Source organism: Equus caballus, chromosome 29 (genome assembly GCF_041296265.1).
Source record: "Equus caballus isolate H_3958 breed thoroughbred chromosome 29, TB-T2T, whole genome shotgun sequence".
In the NCBI taxonomy this organism is placed as follows: domain Eukaryota; kingdom Metazoa; phylum Chordata; class Mammalia; order Perissodactyla; family Equidae; genus Equus; species Equus caballus.
This window is the reverse complement of record NC_091712.1, coordinates 39,238,179-39,256,669: the sequence shown is the minus strand read 5'-3', so window position 1 is coordinate 39,256,669 and position 18,491 is coordinate 39,238,179. Positions and strand designations below refer to the sequence as shown.

Genomic DNA, 18,491 nt, shown 5'->3' with positions numbered 1-18,491 from the left:
CACCTAAGCTCTGCTTAAACACTCCGGAGAAAGGGAGCCCATGACTTTGTGGAGAGGACAGGGGACGAGGAACTCTTTACTCTGAATGTCTGGCTATTGGAAGCTTGCCAAACACAAATAAACCCATGCTTCCAGTTTCAGCGGCTTCCCACCACATGGCCTCAGTCACCTCCCCACTCAGATTTTCCTTCCTCTTCTGCTTCTTGCAGCGTCCCCAAGTCTGGGGCAGGGAGCAGACAGCAGGCTGGATCATGCTTTCTCTCCTAAAGCCAAGAATCCACGCTCCTATGTGACCCCGGTGCTCTTGGGTTTGAAAAATACGAAAATCACGTATCCCTAATTTCCTTTTCTAGGAGGGGAAGTGAAAAATAGAAGATGGAAGGAGACAGAGGAGAACCAGGATGGAGAGGTTGGAATAGGCCCAGAATGCCACCCCGTCCGTCTGTCCAGCCAGCATATGCACCCCTCGATAGCATCCCCCAGAAGCGGCAAGACAGCCTGTATTTGAACATTTTCAGGGATGGAGGGCTTGTAGCTTATGAAGCAATCGATTGAATTAAGATTCTCTTTCCTTTTCTTACAGGAAATGACCTGGGGAGAAGAGGAGAGAAACAGCTTCCCACTGATGTAAGACTTCTCCTGTGAGAAACAAGGAAACCATTTGAGGGCAAAAATTCCCTAAACAAGCAAACAGCAGAAGGCCTCGCCAACAGTTAGTAGCATTTTTTTGCCTTGACACTTACAAGTGCAACAATTACGGAAGCTTTGGGTCACGCTCGAGTGCAGAGGAGTACCTTTCAAGAGTTGGAAATAACCTACAACGAGATGTCAGGCTGTGGTACTTTGGCTCTCAAAGGTCTCTTACCCCAGACTCTGTTATGTATGTCTTCAGTCTGGAAACTTTTTCATTCAAAAGTACCCCAGCTTGAAAATGCCTTTTAAGCAGAGCTCATTTCATTTCCTTTTCAGAATTCTCGACATAGATCAATAGAACTGGAAGGGGGTCTCAAAACCATCTTGATCAACCTTCTCATTTTACAGAAAGAAGCTGAGGCCTGGGGAGGTACAGCAATCTGTCAAAAGTCACACCCTTCTCATGTCTTCTCTTACGAGGGGCCTTGGCCCACTTTCAACTCCCTGCAAAGTTCAATTTCCTCCTAGTTCTTCTCTCTACTGACCTCAGGTGACATTCGCCACTTCCTAAGGGAACTCTGTTTTTAAGGTTTCTGCTGATCATTTGGCAATGAGGAGAGCAGGGAAATTAACTTGAGTGGCCACCACGTTGCGGTGCAGCCTGACTTAACGGTGACTCTAGCTATGACGGGAATGACTTCAACAAGAAATTACACGGAAGTCTCCAGAAAACCCAAGGCTGTAGTCAAAGAAGTCTAAGAGTATTTCTTTTTGAGCTGAATGGGGTCAAGTGGTGGAGTGGTGGAACTCATCCACAATTCTTTCGTGGCATCTCTCACTGACCATTAGTGAGGTCAATTCTTTTTGTGGCTCAGTTTTCTCAGATCTAAAATGAAGCGTATGCACAGGTGATAGACAAGACTGCCTATTTAAGACACGCTTTTTTAAAGAAAGTAGCAACTGTTCTATGAGGTACTCCCTAAGCTTATCAAAGCGCTGTCTCTCCAAGATGTGTCTTGAAGTTGAGCAAAGTAACAGTGGGAATTACACTTTGAGATCTAGAGAAATCAAATAGTTAAATGTGAAGAGTTAAACATTTTGTGTTTTATTTTCATTATTTTGTTGAGGTCACATTGGCTTATACCACTGTGTAAATTTCAGGTGTACATTATTATATTTCAGTTTAATGTTTTGTTTGACTGACAAGTGTGAAGATGGGAAATTCCAGTGTGGGCAGTAGTCTTTACAAGAAGGGATAGTTAGACAAAAATATCATTTTAATGGGTTTCCATACTTTGTGTTTTTTTTTTTCTTTTTGGGTCTAGGAGTTGAAGATTTGATCACAGAATTCCTAGAATGAAAGAAAGATGATCAAGGCTTAGAAAAACTCTCAGAATTTCCACAATTCTGAGAAAGGTGCCTTCGATAACGTGCCGCGTTGGTCACACCAGGAGAATTCTCTTTTAAACCACATCCCAGGACCCAGTAATATAGAGACTAAAAACACCCAAGTTGACTAATTCATCCCTTGTAAGCCATCACAATTTTAAATAGTGGCTTTGGAAATTTTCAAATTGAAAATCTGCCTTATGAATCAGCTAGAAATTACATCTGTTGACAATCTGTCTGATTTCGTTAGAGACCTCTCACCCGCGAGGCTTAAAAAGACTTGTTTATTTTAAGACTGGGTTCTTGGAGGAAAAATTCTGAGATGAGATTATTTCTTACCCTGCAGTGGTTCCTAAACCATTTGTTGATCCCAGAAACTCAACTCATTTCATCCTCTGGCCACCAAGTCATCATTTGCCTCTGGACTGGACTATTTCAAGAGTCTGACAACCGGTCTCTGTGTACTGAATCTCTCTCCACTCCATGCCAGAGGCGTCTCCACAGACTCTGACCCTGTCTGCAGTGAACAGAAAGAGCGCAAGCCAGAGAGACCTGGGCTTGAACTCCAGTTTTTTCACTCCCTGTGTGACTTGTGAATTTTGGGTTCTTCTTCATCTAGTGGGTTTGTGACATCCACATTGCAAAGCAGTTGTGAAGATTAAAATAAGACATATATATGGCATATAGAAGATACTCTATAAATGGAAATTTTTATTTTCTAGTAGTCTTTTTTTTTTTTTTTTTTTGGCTAAGGAAGATTTTCCCTGAACTAACATCTGTTGCCAATCTTCCTCTTTTTGCTTGAGGAAGATTCGCCCTGAGCTAACACGTGTGCCAACTTCCTCTATTTTCTATGTGGGTTGTCACCACAGCATGGCCGCCAACAAGTGGTGTAGGTCTGTGCCTGGGAACTGAACCTGGGCCATGGAAGCAGAGTGCACCAAACTTAACCACTAGGCCAGGGGGCCAGCCCTCCGGTAGTCTTTTATTGTCTACCAAATGAAATTGAAAATTTTTAGCTTGCTAGCTAAGGCCTTGGGTCATTCGTTTGACTCCATCCTACCTTTCCAGTCTTCATTTCCAATATCCCCACGTCCCCATGCAGTGCCATGGGCCACAGCAGACCACTCACTCTTCCCTAATGCTCTGCTGTGTCTTTGCTCATATGGTCCTGTCTATCCAGAATCTCCAAGTATGGAAATTTGCCGGTCCCTCGGGGCTCTGTTTGCATGCTGCCTTCATGAAGCCTTCTCTGACAGCCTCGTGCTCCCATAGATCTTATCACATTCCAATTTGTATTACTGTTATTATATCTATGTCTTCCTCCCCCTTACTAAGTTATAAATCTCTTAAGGGTCAAGACTATGCCTTGTTCATTTTTGTATTTCCTACAGAGTTGAAAAGGGGAATAAGAGGTATTGGATAGATTTTTTGAGAATTAAGTGAATGAAAGAGTCCTCATAATACTTCCACTTGCCCCACTACCATCAAGACCATTCATATCTTCAGCTAAGTCACCAATGGCTAGCAGTAATATGAGTTTCCCTGAAATGAGTTTCCCAGAGATAAGGCATGATTAATTGTAAAGCCTCTACTGTTCTGGCTCGGACTGACCTCCCACTTTGCAAAGGCCCTGCTGAGGCAGAAATCACATTATAAGCTTTCCAAAAATCATGCCCACTTTAACTCCAGAGTGAAGGAGATCCTACACGTGGGTCAGTTCACAGCCCAACACAACTTAGCCCACTTCCCCCAAGCAAGCAGAAAGCCTCCTTGTTTGCATCATCATATTTCACTTCTTAACACCTCTTTCTGTGGCCACTTAACTTTTTTATATATCTAGAAATTAAGAATATGAAATTATAGACTTTGATATCTTATCTGTCGTCCTGAGTAAGCAAGGGAAGAAGTTATTAGAAAATTCACACTCAATTAGGAAGGGTGGTTTGAGGTAGACAGCGGTGGTTTCTTATTTCTTAAAAAAAAAAATCTTTGATAAAACCCATGTGAAAGGATGAATGAATTCAAAATTTGCATATATGTGTGTGTGTGTGTGTGTATATACACACACATACATATACATGCATATATACACACAAGGACATAAGAAAGAATAGTGTTCTGAAAGTGAGTATGCTTATATTTTCTAAAATTTCTATAAAGTTGCACGTATAAAGAGCTTCCTAGGTACTATTTCCTGAGGCGGTAAAACACAAAGTACACATCCCTGAAGCTAAGCTTTTCTGAGATCTGAAATTCTCCCAATGTTTCGTATATGAGTTACTGACATCTCAGGCACATGAACCTGGTCTTAGAGCGATTCCTGGTAGATTATTAGTATGATCTTACAACAAGTGGGTGCCATGGCAAACAAAATCCATTGAAAAATAAAAGACAATTTCTTGAGGAATCTGCTCATTTGTATCCTGTCAGTATTCAAAGATCATGCCACTCTATTCTCCCCCAGAATCAACTGAGAAAGACTTTGAGTGACTGGAGAGCCCACCATTCCGAGCTCTCATTTTAGATCGCGGACAGTTGAGTCATAAAATGGGGCTCCCTTGGACGAGGAGTAGAACCCAGGATCCAATCTCCTTCTCTGCTCTTTCTACTTAAGTGCCGTCTCTGACTCTGTGACTGGGGAGAGGTAACATCCACTAGCCTTCCCAAGATTCCCAGGGCACCAGGAGCCCTTACCTGTCACGCAGCCGGGTACCATGATGATGGTGAAGAGTCCCCACACCAGCAAGCCTGGCTCCATCTTTCTGGCACCTGGGATCGGCTGCCTACTTGAGGGCAGTGAAGAGAAGATGTTTCTCTGCAGAAGGCTGGGTTTCCCGTCAGCCTCTTGTTTACATCGTACTAGGAGGATGGGGGATGAAAGGTCAGTCCGTTCGGGTTGTCATCCTTGCTGGTCCATCCACTCTCTATGACAGTGAGGACCTGCTCTCTATAAGTATTAGGTTGGTTTGTTCAGCCAGGAAATTGTGCCTAGCACTCTCTTCTCTAGTCTCAAATATAGGAAGTGGTTTTAACCAAGTTTTTTTCAAGTTCAATTGCTGGGAGGTGTGGGCTGGGGTTGGTGAGAAGGATCAGGCTTCGTTTATGAATCCTTTTTTCAGCTTCACCCAGAAAAGGAAAGGGAGATTCCCCCTGCCGTTGAAGGAGGATGAGCAAGCACTTCTTGGCAGTGGTCTTATCTAGTTTCATAAACTGACGTCATCATGAAATTGAGGTCCTCCCCCAGCCTTGCAGCTCCCTGAGGTGTCAGCAGTTGCCGTACGAGATGGAGGAGCAAGACCATCCCAAGACTGTGGAAGAGCAGCCTTGGTCATAGTGGGGCATTTCCTAAAGCTATCTGACCATGGATCTCTTTAAAAAGTCTAGTGGTATTGGGGCTCGGTCTCCAATATTCAGGTAACTGAAAAGGAAGCAGCAGTGGTTAGCCGACTGGTTAGTTCACACGCTCCACTTCAGCAGCCCAGCGTTTCATGGGTTCGGATCTTCGGCGCGGACCTAGCACTACTCATCAAGCCATGCTGAGGCGGCGTCTAGCGGAACTAGAAGGACCTACAACTAGAATATACAACTATGTACTGGGGGGCTTTGGGGAGAAGAAGAAAAAAAAAAAAAGATTGGCAACAGATCTTAGCTCTGGTGCTAATCCTTAAAAAAAAAATTAAAAAAAAAAAGGAAGCAGCAGACTGGTCCATAATAAAAATGATTTATCATCAGTACTAGCCATAATCATTTCGCCATGATGTCCTGGTTTACTGAAAATGAGCTGTCATTTTATAAGATATTTTGCCTCCAGATTAGTCTTTCTCTTAAAGGATCATCCTAAAAGTGGGCTTTGGTTTTAAACTTTGGAATTTTTTGCAAAATTAAATCTTGCTTCCCTCTTTAATTATCAGAGATGTCTTCTGATTTTCGCAAAATGGTTGACTACGTTTTGCCATTGGGCAATTCCTGTCCATTAGCAATCATCTAATTATAGTAAAATACAATTTAAAAAATATTAGAAAGCAAGCAAAGATATTGACAACAGAAGACTATCTGGGCAAGCCAAAGCAGTTAGCTCATGGTTCCAACATGTATCACCTCTACTCCTGACATTCTCTCAGAAAGGGAGCTACCTCTGGAAAGAGGCTTGGAATTCTGCAAATGAACGAAGAATGGTTTCCAAACTAAGTACCAGAGTTTGCAGAGAAAAATAGTGAACTGACCTCTCTGGGAGAGGGGTGCTTATCAAAATGAGACAAGATTATCTTTTAAGATTCCAGGGGAGGCTTAATTCCATTGCTAGAGACATTTTCAACTGCACAGATGAGTGCTTTCTTTTCTCCCAACCGTGTGGATGAGTGCAGCAATTCTTGTTATCCCCATGGTATTAAGCTGGAGATTTTTGCTACCTATAGGTATCATCATATAATTTTAAAAACTTACAGAAAAATTGGAAGTATAGTACAAATAACTCCCCCTCCCAAACCATTTAAAACTAGTTGCCAGTGTGATGGTCCATTGCCCCCGAATACTTTAGTGTGGATTTCCTACGACAAGGACATTCTCCAACATCACTACAACCATCCCAATCAGGAAATGACATTGATGCATTGCTGCCATTCAATCCTCAGAGCCCAGGTTCTCTAGTTGTCTCAGTCATGTCCTTCCCAGCGAAAGGATCCAGTTCAGATCCACGTATTTCGTCTCATTGTCAAGTATCTTTAGCAGGTCTTTTGTCTTTTCTTGACTTTCATGGAAGGACACTTTTAAAGATTACATGACATGACATTATTGAGGGGAGTTATTTCGTAGATTATCCATCAGTTTGGATTTGTTTATTGTTTCCTCATGATTAGATTCAGGTTTTGCATCTTTGACAGGAATAACACAGAAGTGGTGCTGTGTTCTTATCAGCACGTCCCTGTATCCCGTTACTGACGATGTTCACCTGATCACTTGTTTAAAGTGTTGTCCTCTAGATGCTCCCATTTTAAAGTCACTGCTTTCCTCTGTAATAAATAAATATTTTGTTATGTGATATATTTGTCCTGTTACACACAAACTTTCAAATTACTTATTTGCTTATGTATATCTATATGGGCTAATGATTTTCTGTTTTATTCAATGGGGTATAGTATATTACTGTCATTTATTTCAATGCTCAAATTGACTCCTGTTTGTCTGTTGGGAATCCATTTGAGCTGACTTATGTGTCCTTTTGACATGTCCCCAACATCCTTTGGATACTTCCTTGCTTGGGGAGCATAAAAAGATTTTCCAGGCTCGTCTTGTACTTTCTCTGTCCCAGCCCTGGAATCAGCTTTTTATCCAAAGATCCCTGGTTCCTTTAGGGGAAGATAGTCTTTAGAAACTCAGATGTGCTCATTGCCATTGGGATGGTGCTACTCCCAGGCTCTCCCAATGGGCAGAGCTAGGGCACATGTGCATGTACACACATGCACACACACATATGCACACACACGCTTGCCTTTGCATCTGTATTTATTTCTATACCCATGTACACATATCGAAAACCGTGAGTTCACACTGATACAACCCAACATCCCAATTTCAATCTAGCACCACAGGGGTGACTTCCAGTTTTTTCTTTTTCTGTATTTGTAAATCCCTTCCTTGGAAGTGGGACACTTGGCTTCCACTCTCCCTAGTCTATTTACTTTTTCATCAATCCTCCTGTATGTTACCAGTCTCTAATCTCTGCCACCATCGCCTTCCCCACATGGGTACCTTCTTCCCCCTTCCCAGGCTCCGAATCTCTGTTCTGAACCAAACCCTCAGCCTCTGAAGGAGTGGCCTCCTCACTTGATCAGGCTCTGACCCCCTTACCAGGCAACCCCCACCACGAATGTCCTTCTGACCCTGCTTGGGCGCTGCACTCCCATACTGGGCCATTCCTCTTAGGGACAACCTTCTCCACTAGCTTGAGACCTGACGCCTCTTGCCAGCCTGCCCTGTGCATGAGCCCCCTCCCCACCACCTCTTGGGCTCAGTCAGGTCCTGAGTATCTGCCTGTCTTTGTGGACCCCTCTCATTGGGATCAAGTTCTGACTTCCTCCACTGGGCCACCCCCTGTGGGGACCCCTGCTCCACTCTGCTTGCACTCTGACTCCCCTTTCTAGATGATCTCATGGAGACACACTTCTCACCCCATTTGGGCTGTGACCCCACTCTGGGCTACTGTGCACACAGATGCCTCCTTTGCTTTGTTCTGCCTGAAAACTTCAGGACTGAATTGCTCAGAGAGGGAAGGAGAAGAGGAAAGCTAGTGGTGGCACTCAAGAGTAAGCAGTCAAAGGAAAATGAAGCCAAGACATGAAATCCAGACAAGCTCCGAGAAGGAGCACAGACGTAAGGAAGAAGCAAACAAAATCATAATGACCTCCAAGCTTTTAATCTGCTTCGTATTCTTTTTAAACTCCAGAGGGTCTTAGGAACTCACATTTCTTCTTGGGAAGCAACAATTACCTAAAGTTCACTAATACCTTCAACTTTATATCAGTTTCTTTGCCTTCTCTGAAGTTAAAGTTAAATTTAATGATATTACATTTACAAAGTTTTTGAGGATCAAAAAAATATTAACCAGGACTCATAAGGTACACATGGGTTAAACTAGACAGCAAAAATTAATCTCACGGATTAATTCACTGCTATGCAAAATAATCAAAATTGGAATCATAACTTTTTCTTTTCTTCATAATAGAACCTCCCTCAACCCGTCCTCGTAATAACTGGAGGGTTAAATCCATTTTACGTCGTAGTAACAAAATGGTAAAATATTAGAAAAATATCTTTTATTTTACATTTTTATTATTAAATGACATACAAATCATTAAAACAAAAATACCGATTTGGGGGGTCTTTTTAATCAAATAGCTGTTCTTTTTATGAGTCCTATTGCTGAGTTAGAGCCTCGTATCAGAGGCCACATTGGATAATCCCTACCTCCCATCCTGCACAGGCATGTTGGGAGGAAGGGAGGAACATAGAATGTGCCCACTGCTCCAAAAATTATCAGTTCATTTACCTTGGGAAGCACACTTCTTGACTTTTAAGAAATTTCAGGTTGTATTTTTTTTTTCATTTTCACTGTGAAGTGTTAGGACTTACTGCTTGTTTAAATCAGTCCCAGTTGGAGAAGCTGTCAAGTTCTTTCCATCACAGAGCCAAGTCAACATGATGGTGTGATAGAAATGTTGGGTATTCATTAAACTGAGCAATATCATCAACACATGCTGAAATTAAAACTCAGGTTACGTGACAGAGACCAGAGACCAATAAATCAACAGCCACACCATGACAGGTTGCGTGATGGAGACCACCAGCAGGGCACCAAAATCCCCCTTCCCTTCTTCTTAGGTGAATGAACAGAATACATTTCCTAGGCTCCTGCAGCTCAGTGTGGTTACATGATGACGTTCTTGCCAAGAAACATTAGTGGCAGTGATGTTTAGCACTTCTGCCTCACTTGTTTAACTGGGAACCCTGACTTCTTTCCTGCTGGCTGGAATGGTGGTGACCAGAGGAATCTTGAGAGCTGCACATTGAAAATGGCAGCTCCGTGTTCCACCTGGGCTCCAGAACACCTGGCACACAGCTACCTATGATGGAACATGTACCTCAAATTGTTACGTGAGAAAGTGGTAAACGTTTTTGTACACTGAGCCATGTTATTGCAGGGCCTTTTGTTACAGCACTTACAGCCGCTTAGCTCACCCTGACTAGTATCCTTGGTCTCGACGGATGGATCAAACACCATGTGTTCCTGTATCAGGGATTTCTCCTGGGGCAGCAGGCTTGTTTAGGAACAGCCCGACAATCCTCAAATCACAGAAGAACAACCACAACCATACAATAGCTTCAGGTTGACCCATCATCAATGGAAAAAAAAAACAGTGTTTTGTGAACTTCTCACCAAAAATGTTTCACCTCGTCTTTTCAAGACATAGAGGCTCTGCCACTTTTCTTTAAACGGTAAATCTAGGTAAGCGATTCGATTCTGTTGGGCACGTTGGTATTCAAGCTTTCTTCCTAATATACTTTAAAAATTTCGCATAAATGTATCTTGACATCTGAAGCAAGATGTTGCTGCAGCTCAAGCAGCTGAGCAACACCGAGGCCCACTTGTAAAGCAGCCCCCAAAATATCTTCAAGGATTTAATTCACTGCAATTATAAAGTATTTAAATCTATTTAATTTTTATATAAAGTCTAAAAATACCATATCACAAAGCCCCCACAATTTTTCTGACAAATTAACAGGACCAACTCTTGGTGCAAAGATGGACTGACGTAAAAACAAGTAGCTTAGCTGATCTTCACAGTTTGCACTGAGCTGAACTTTCAGTCTGAGTTTACTGACCTTGAGCTTCTAGCTGACGTTTCACTGCTCTATGCAGGGACAGAAGGTGGAGGGAGGGGAGGAGAAGAGAGCATATCCTTTTTCTCATAAACTGCATATGATCTCACCTTGAGGTTCTACGTCTCGGAGCTGCTGCCCTTAATGAATTTACAGTTGAGATGGAAAGACACTTGAGCATCACTTCCTCCAGGAGGCCTTTTCTAGTTCTTTCTACTCAGTCTGTCATAGAACTTGCCACGCTTTATCGTAATCCACTATTTATATGCATTTTCTTCCTCTAGTCTGGTGGTTAATCTTTCTGGGGGGTAAGAACCCTTTTGAGAATCAAATGGAGTCTGTGGTTTCTTCCCTTGGAAAGAATGTACATCAGCACATCCCTAGTAGGTTGGCAGGCTCTTTCAGGAGAGTCATGGGCCGTTCGAACTCCAAGGATCCAAGGACCACAGATTAAAAGATCTCCATGCCACATGAAAAGATGCTCATCATCACTGATCATCGGGGAAACGCAAATCAAAACTACGCTAAGCTATCACCTTACACCCATTAGAATGGCAAAAATAACCAAAACAAAAAATAACAAATGTTGGAGAGGTTGTGGAGAAAAAGGAACCCTCATACACTGCTGGTGGGAATGCAAACTGATGCAGCCACTATGGAAAACAGTATGGAGATTTCTCAAAAAATTAAAAATACAAATACCATCTGACCCAGCCATCCCACTACTGGGTATCTATCCAAAGAGCTTGAAGTCAGCAATTCCAAAAGCCCCATGCACCCCTATGTTCATTGTGGCATTATTTACAATAGCCAAGACATGGGAGCAATCTAAGTGCCCATCAACCGATGATTGGATAAAGAAGATGTGACTATTACTCGGCCATAAAAAAAAAATAAAATCGTCCCATTAACAACAACATGGATGGACCTTGAGGGTATTATGTTAAGTGAAATAAGCCAGATAGAGAAGGACAATCTCTGTATGACTCCACTCATATGAGGAATTTAAACATGTAGACAAAGAGAACAGATTAGTGGCTACCAGGGGATGGGGGGGAGTGGGGCATGGGCACAAAGGGTGAAGGGGTGCACCTACAACACGACTGACAAACAGTAATGTACAGCTGAAATTTCACAAGATTGTAAACTATCATAAACTCAATAAAAATTAACTTTAAAAAGAGAAAAAGATCTCCATGCCAAACTATGGGCCTCTAGAGGACAGGCCTATGCCCAATACATCTTTGAACTCATGTCACCTAACACAGTGAATAACACATGTGGGTGTCCAGCTGCTGTTTGCTAAGACATATATGCATAAAAATATAACTAGCAGATGTTAAAGCAATTTCAGAGAAATTTTTTGTGAGCATATGTCAAAGTTTTGTTTCAAGCCTGCTGCAAGGAGGTCATTTCCAATAAGTCCAGTTCAAAGATTTCTTTCCTGGTAGAGATTTTTTGGGAGGAAGAAAGGGTCGCTAGATAACTTTAATAGATTAGGTTCAAGAAAGGAACATTGGGTTAAAGGTAACTAAGTTCCTCACCGGACAGACGGTCAACTGTGCAAGCTGAGTCTCAGTTTATCAGGAAATTGCTCGACTCTGTTATGAGAAATGCTTGTTACTTCCAAGAAGAAACTGTTCCTCACGTCAGACAGCAAATTTCTGACCCAGTTTGACTTATCTTAGGCCTGAAACAATTTTCTAACAGTAAAAAGTGAAAAATGCTAATGATCATTATAAGAAAAGCAACAGAAATTCAGGAAGGGAAAAGTTGCTCTGTTGATATGATCAGGAAAGGCCCAAGAATTGTCCTTGAAGAATCAGTGTAACCTTGGTGGGTGGACACTGAAAAAGCAAGGTATGGTCTGTGGTTGAGTAGACAAGTGGTGAAAGCTAAGGATAGACATGGCAGTTGGATTCAGAGTGGAGTGGACCTTGAAGGACAGAATAAGACGTTTGGACTTTAGCCATTGAAGATGTCTAAACAGAGGTGGGACATAATCTAAGTGCCATCATCATTAGCCTGAGCTGGCACAGTGGGCAGGAGAGAGTAAATTGGACAGAGAGAGACGCTAAGGTGCTCTCCAGGCATGAAATAATGACCTAAATGAGGTGACGCAAACTAGAATGGCAAGGAGGACTGATGTCAGAATACCCTGCAGGGGCTGGCCCCGTGGCCGAGTGGTTAAGTTCGCGCGCTCCGCTGCAGGCGGCCCAGTGTTTCGTTAGTTCGAATCCTGGGCGCGGACATGGCACTGCTCATCAGACCACGCTGAGGCAGCGTCCCACATGCCACAACTAGAGGAACCCACAACGAAGAATACACAACTATGTACCGGGGGGCTTTGGGGAGAAAAAGGAAAAAATAAAATCTTAAAAAAAAAAAAAAATTTAAAAAAAAAAAAAAAAAAAAGAATACCCTGCAAAGGAAAAATGCAGTTTTTAATACCTGGTGTATGGAAGCGAGAGGTACAGGATGGAAGTTGTGAGCTTCGGCAGAGATAATGTTCACTGCTTTGAGTTTCGTCTTTTCCTTTCCTTGAGCACTCTCCCATGAAGCAGCTAGTAAACACGAAATGAAGAGCCCAGCAGGGGGAGATGGACGAAGACAACAGATGACTAGATCCAAGTGCTGGAGGCTGAGACGAGGTGAGTGGCAGAAAGGCAGGAGTCGGTTGTTCACTTTGGGTTGTTCTCTCATTCCCACTGTATTGGATGGTTCTTGGAGACAGGAACCTTGTTTTTGGCATATATCCTCCAGACTATCCTAAACTGTGGTTCCCCAATCTCTCACTCCACTCCACCAATGAATAGTTAGCTTGTAACAAAACCTGTTTCTATTTGTCAGAGTCTCGATAGGCGAGAAAGAGTAAAGAAGTAGCAGGTGAAAGGGGAAGAGCTGGTGAGAAATCAATCACCTTCTTTCACCATTATGGCTTGTCAACAGTCATTTCAACAATCCCCATGATCCCAAGTGGCACAGATTCTCCTATGAAAGAAGATAAAAGAAATGGATCATGAATGATTGAATGCAAAAATGAAAAATGACGAGAAAGGGTGGGATAGGGAAGAAAGAGATGAGAAAGAAGTGAATATGGTGAGGGATGGTGAGTCTCACTCGGTGTTGGGGTACCATAGCTTGCTAACTCCTGATCATTGAAGATGCTGTCGTACTGGAGACCAAAGGCTGCTAAGATGAACTGTCTGTTGAATGCACTTATTGCTGTTTGCAGATGGTAAAACGTGAGTTTTCCAAAGCAAGCTTGATAGGGTGGGCATGAGCGTGCACCTTGGAGATGCCAACAGTGAGAAAAATTGCTCTACAGAGAAAAAGTAATGGTAGACAGTGGAGAAGTAGGGTTGAGGGAGAGTGGCAGAGAAGAGATTAGGACAGAGTGAAAAATTAAGGGGAACTTTGGGGAAATAATAGAGAACTTAAAAGAGATTTTAAAAATCATTGGAAGATAGTTTGCAATTTGTTTTGCAATGTTAACCCTTTTCCACAACATTCCACAAATATCTTAAGTGAAATTCCCATTTCTTGTTCGTGCCTTTTGGAGGTGAATTAGCTTTAAGGGTGTGTTAAAATGCTGAGCACAGCTTTCTCCGTGAGACAGGGACAAGAGAGAAGTCTAAAATAGCACAGGAATCACATGATTTCTCTCTCTTCGTTCATACTGCTGTCCTTTTTACCATTTCATTGTTTTACTAGCATTTTCAAGGGAATTCCAAGGACAGTAAAAGGTGAAACTCAGATGAAAGAATTTCACGTCTGTCAAGTACGTTGACTGAGCACCTACAATCAAAGCGTTATGCTAAGATCTGGGAGAAACTGAAGAAATTAAGACATATCCCCCCTCTGAGGATGCCCACAATCTACTCAAAAAGGAAGGAGATGGGCCCTTTGACAAGGGAAATGACTGATAGGTTCTGCAGTGTCCTTTGAACACTCAGGCCTGCTCTGCCTTACCAGCTGCACCACATAAAAGCGGCCTCGCTCTCTCATCTCGCTCTCTCCTTCTCTAGCAGTGTGATTTGCTGAGCTGTGATCTCAGAGTCAGAATCCAAAGAGAAGAGAACCGTTGGCCTTCTTGGATAGCGGTTTCCAATGACCAGGGGTGGTGCAGGGAGCCTGTTGTTTACATAGTTGGTATTCTTTTTAGGTTCAATAAGAGGTTGTTTGCCCAGGCCTGTGGTTTCCCAGCCCTTTCTGTCCTTTCATCCTTTGTCTCTTAGATGTGCACCTGAAATCTCCAGTTGAGGTCCCACATTTTACTTTATTCATAGTCCACATGCTCTTGGGTGCCTCCTTTAATGTAATTCAGTTCAGTGGATACCAATTAAGAATCCAGAAACAAAGCACTCCACCCAGGGTCTGGGAGATTCAAAAACAAATTAAAAAGGACCTCCTGCTCTCAAAGAGCCCGGAATCTAATTACGGGGGTTAAGTACTAGAAAAATCCCCAACTAAATGCAAACACATCTGTCAAATTGCTAATTCCCCGAATAGCAAATCAACCAGAGCAGGAGAAGTGGAGCATGGAGGTCTTCAATCCCTGTGTGTTCAGTGGGTGGTTGGGTAGACAGCATCTGCCATGGTTGGTACCATCCATCACTGAGAGGTACATAATACGGCTTCAGACTTCGCCCCAGTTGATGCTATGCAAACAGTCTTATTTCTCTCAATCTGGGGTTGAGAGAATGTTGCAGCCAATTCTACGAAATCTACAGGTGCATCCTGTTATTGTGACACTGAGTTGAATTTCTACAGTTTGTAATTTCCACCAGATCTTACTAGATGGGGCACAGAGGTATTGTGGAAAACCAAAATCCACTATGAATCAAATAACTCTCTTCTACTCAAATGTCTAGTTTCCAAGGAGCTATTTGACTGTTGTGCACGGCCCTGCCTAGAAAATACCAGGAGAGAACAGTTTGTCTGTATGAACCAAAAACTGAGTCCTCCCTCTCTAATGGTTGAAAATTGACTTTGCTATCACTTTTCAGCTTATGACGGCTGTTCCTGTTGGATCCCACAGAGACTGTCAGAAAAGTCAGGTTTCTTTTGCCCCTTTCCATTCGAGAGCAGGATGTGTTTGCTGGATGGACATCAGCCAAAGCCCTCTCATTCTTCTGTTGTGGCCCTGCTTCAGGGATGGATAATAATACATTTCGTCTTTCAAGGCAGCACTGATCAAGTACCAATAGCTGCCTGGAGCAGATTTTGGGGCTCCATCTGAGCTCAGTGGGCTGTGTATATTTGGAGGGGACGTGCAAGCAGACCTGTGTCATTTTCTTTTTGTTTAGACATCTAACTGGCTTTCCAAGATGTATCTCCCCACTCCTCCATCGTTCTTACCCATTGCTTCCAGTCCAATCTTCCTGAAGAACACTATAACTTTTTTTCCCATTCCCTTATCCAAAATTTAGTCATAGGAATGTCTTTGAAATTAAACCCAGATTCCTGAGCCTGGCATTAAAGATCCTTTATCATCTTCCCTAGCCTGTCTCTTCAACATGAATTCTCCACTGTTGTTCTTCAAGCTGTCTGTGCTACATAGGAAAACAAACAATAAAACACAACAAAAATCATCAACTGCTCACTAATCCCCCACATGGCCTCCTCTTTTCTTGGTTCTCTCTGCCACATCCCTAAGTCCAAATCTAACTCACTCTTTAAGATCCAGCTCAAATGCTGCCCCCTAAAGGAACTCCCACCTTGTCCCTCCAGCTGGAAGTGCCCTCTCTCCCCCACATCTTAGAAATATCAGTAATAATCCCTAACAGTCATTAACACATACTGCAGGGCAGGCACTGTGCTAAGCATTTCAGATGTGTCATCTCGTTGACTTCTGACTGCAGTTGGATGAGGTCAATGTACTATCACAATTTCCATTTTACAGATGAAGACATTGAGTCTCATTGTGGTTGTGAAACGCCCACACTCACTCAAGTTAGGGGTGGTGTCATGACCAGATTCCCAGGGCTATCCACTTCTTAAACGACACCACTATCCATCTCTCTCAGGATGTTTTTTCCAGTTTGTAACTGTGTGATAGCTTCCTGGAGACATGTCGGATTATCCCAACACGACTCTACATGTCTTCAGAGGCAGAAGATGCCTCTAAGTCACTGTTTTATTCCCTGTACCTGGTGCAGTACCTTGCACAGACTAGCTATTCAATAAGTATCTGTTTAATGAATGCATGGAAAACTCTTTTAGAGCTCTGACTTGCGGAGACAAGGTTAATACAGTCTCAGCCTTAATTGGTTTTCATCAGGCTTTTCCTTTATGGAATTGGGTTTGAGGAGAAATGCTTCGATTGTGGTATATCTGAGTCCACAATTATGCAACATGTTACAAAGGGTTTGACTGTACTCACACCTTCAGCGTCAGTAGGCAGGACGGTCTGTATTCTTGATCACGAATCCAGAGGATTGGATGCAATTAGCCAGCTGATGTAAATTCCTTTCTTTTAGGAGTACAGTGTGTTCCCTTTGGCTCTGGACTCAGCTCTCCTTTAGAGCAGATGGGCCTCCAGGACCTGAGCTGGGTATCCTTGTCTTCTGAGTATGTGGGCCAAGGGAGGGCGAGGAGGGAAGAGGACAACATTTGGCTTATGTAGGTTCTGAGCCTAAAGAAGTGCCCCCTCCACCAAAACTCAGCTCACCCCACAATTCTTTCTAGCAACTTCTAGTTTCAGAGCTTGAGAAAACAAAATGAAACAACACAGAAATAAATAAAAAACAAAACAAAACAGGGACTTTCTGGGTAATGAGGCCAGAGGATTATTTCACAATAGGCAAACTTTTTTTATATGACATCTGGAGGATTAAAATAGAACAAAAGAGCTTGTCTGAAAAACCTAGAAGTGACATTAGCAAGTGGTTAAATTCATGGAATTCAAATATCTCTTTCATCAGTCATAGCCAGATTGGGTATTAACAATACCTCGAATTTGCAAAATTCATATTTTCTGAGAAGTTAAAAACTTTTTGAGTAACCTCAATTTTTCCTCCCCAAACCATAGTGAAATATTCTGTTCCTTGTTTGATAAATGAACAGACTGAGATCTGTTGAGACTAGATTAATTTCACCCATGGTGAAGTTAAGACTAATTTCTAATTTTCTCTCCTAGCCATCTTTTTCTGAAAAAAAAATCTCTCTCCTATTATTACCCAGATTTCCCCATGTTGGTGAGTCATGTGTCTGTTCTATACAAAGAAGAGAATTCTTAATTTTCTGCTGAGCTCATTTTTGGTGCCACGCTACCACTGCTATTTATTGAGTACCTACTATGTGCCAGGCACATTGCACTGGCATTATAGTGAGAAGAAAGACAAAATCCTTGCCATTATTATCATGTTTAATTTCTAGTAAAGGAGATAACACAATAAGCAAATAAACAAATGAATATATAGTGTAATATTCCATGGTGATATGTTACAAAGAAAAATAATGCAGGTAACTAAAGCTTGCCAGGGGTGGAGATGGAGAGGATGATTTTTTAGGTGGAGGAGTCAAGAAAAGCCCCTCTGAGGAAGTGACACTTGGTCAGAGACCTGGGTGAAGTGAGGGGACAGCCATGTAGCTATTTGGGGGAAAAGCATGCCTGTGGTACAAAGGAACTCAATGTTCCAGGACCAGCAAGCAGGCTGGTGTGAGTGGATGAGCCAAAGGACAGAGGCAAGAGATACAGTAGGGAGGGGCTGGGTCATTTAAGGATTTGTAGACCAGGTCAAGAGTTTGGGATTTTATCTGAGTTGGTAGGAAACCACGGGAAGGTTGAGAGCAGAGGAGTAAAGCGATCAGGTTATTGCAGTTGTCCAAGCTGAGATGATGGTGGCTTGGTTGGAGGGGATAGCAGTGGAGACAGTGAGAAGTGCCCACTTTGGGGATCTATTTAAAAAGTTGAGCCCACAGAATTTGCTTGATTTATTGGATGAGGCTGTAAGGAAAACAGAAGAGTCAGATATGACTCAGATCTTTGGCTTGAGTACTCAGTGAAAGATGTTGCTATGTTGAGAAAGGGAAGATGAGCAGAAGTTGGTTTAAGGTTATGGGGGAGAGGTAGATTCAAGAGTTCT

At 42.5% G+C, this 18,491-nt stretch overlaps 1 protein-coding gene and 1 long non-coding RNA gene across 4 annotated transcripts in view; one reads left to right on the top strand and one right to left on the bottom strand.

The window, feature by feature from the left end:
• Positions 1–3,382, top strand: part of LOC138921388 (uncharacterized) — a 34,875-nt gene extending 31,493 nt beyond the window's left edge. For both annotated transcript variants that reach the window (XR_011433922.1, XR_011433923.1), the window contains exons 5-7: positions 354–409; positions 584–712; positions 1,959–3,382. This is a non-coding gene — a long non-coding RNA (uncharacterized lncRNA). The remainder of the gene's footprint in view (positions 1–353; positions 410–583; positions 713–1,958) is intronic.
• Positions 1–18,491, bottom strand: part of IL2RA (interleukin 2 receptor subunit alpha) — an 80,457-nt gene that overhangs the window by 45,783 nt on the left and 16,183 nt on the right. The window contains exons 3-5 of one of the 2 annotated variants that reach the window (XM_070254730.1): positions 16,787–16,970; positions 12,853–13,392; positions 4,720–7,034 (exon numbers count right to left, since the gene is read on the bottom strand). In XM_070254730.1, the coding sequence (XP_070110831.1) occupies positions 4,720–4,783 (64 nt within the window). In that variant the 5' untranslated portion in view covers positions 4,784–7,034; positions 12,853–13,392; positions 16,787–16,970. 2 annotated transcript variants of the gene reach the window in all.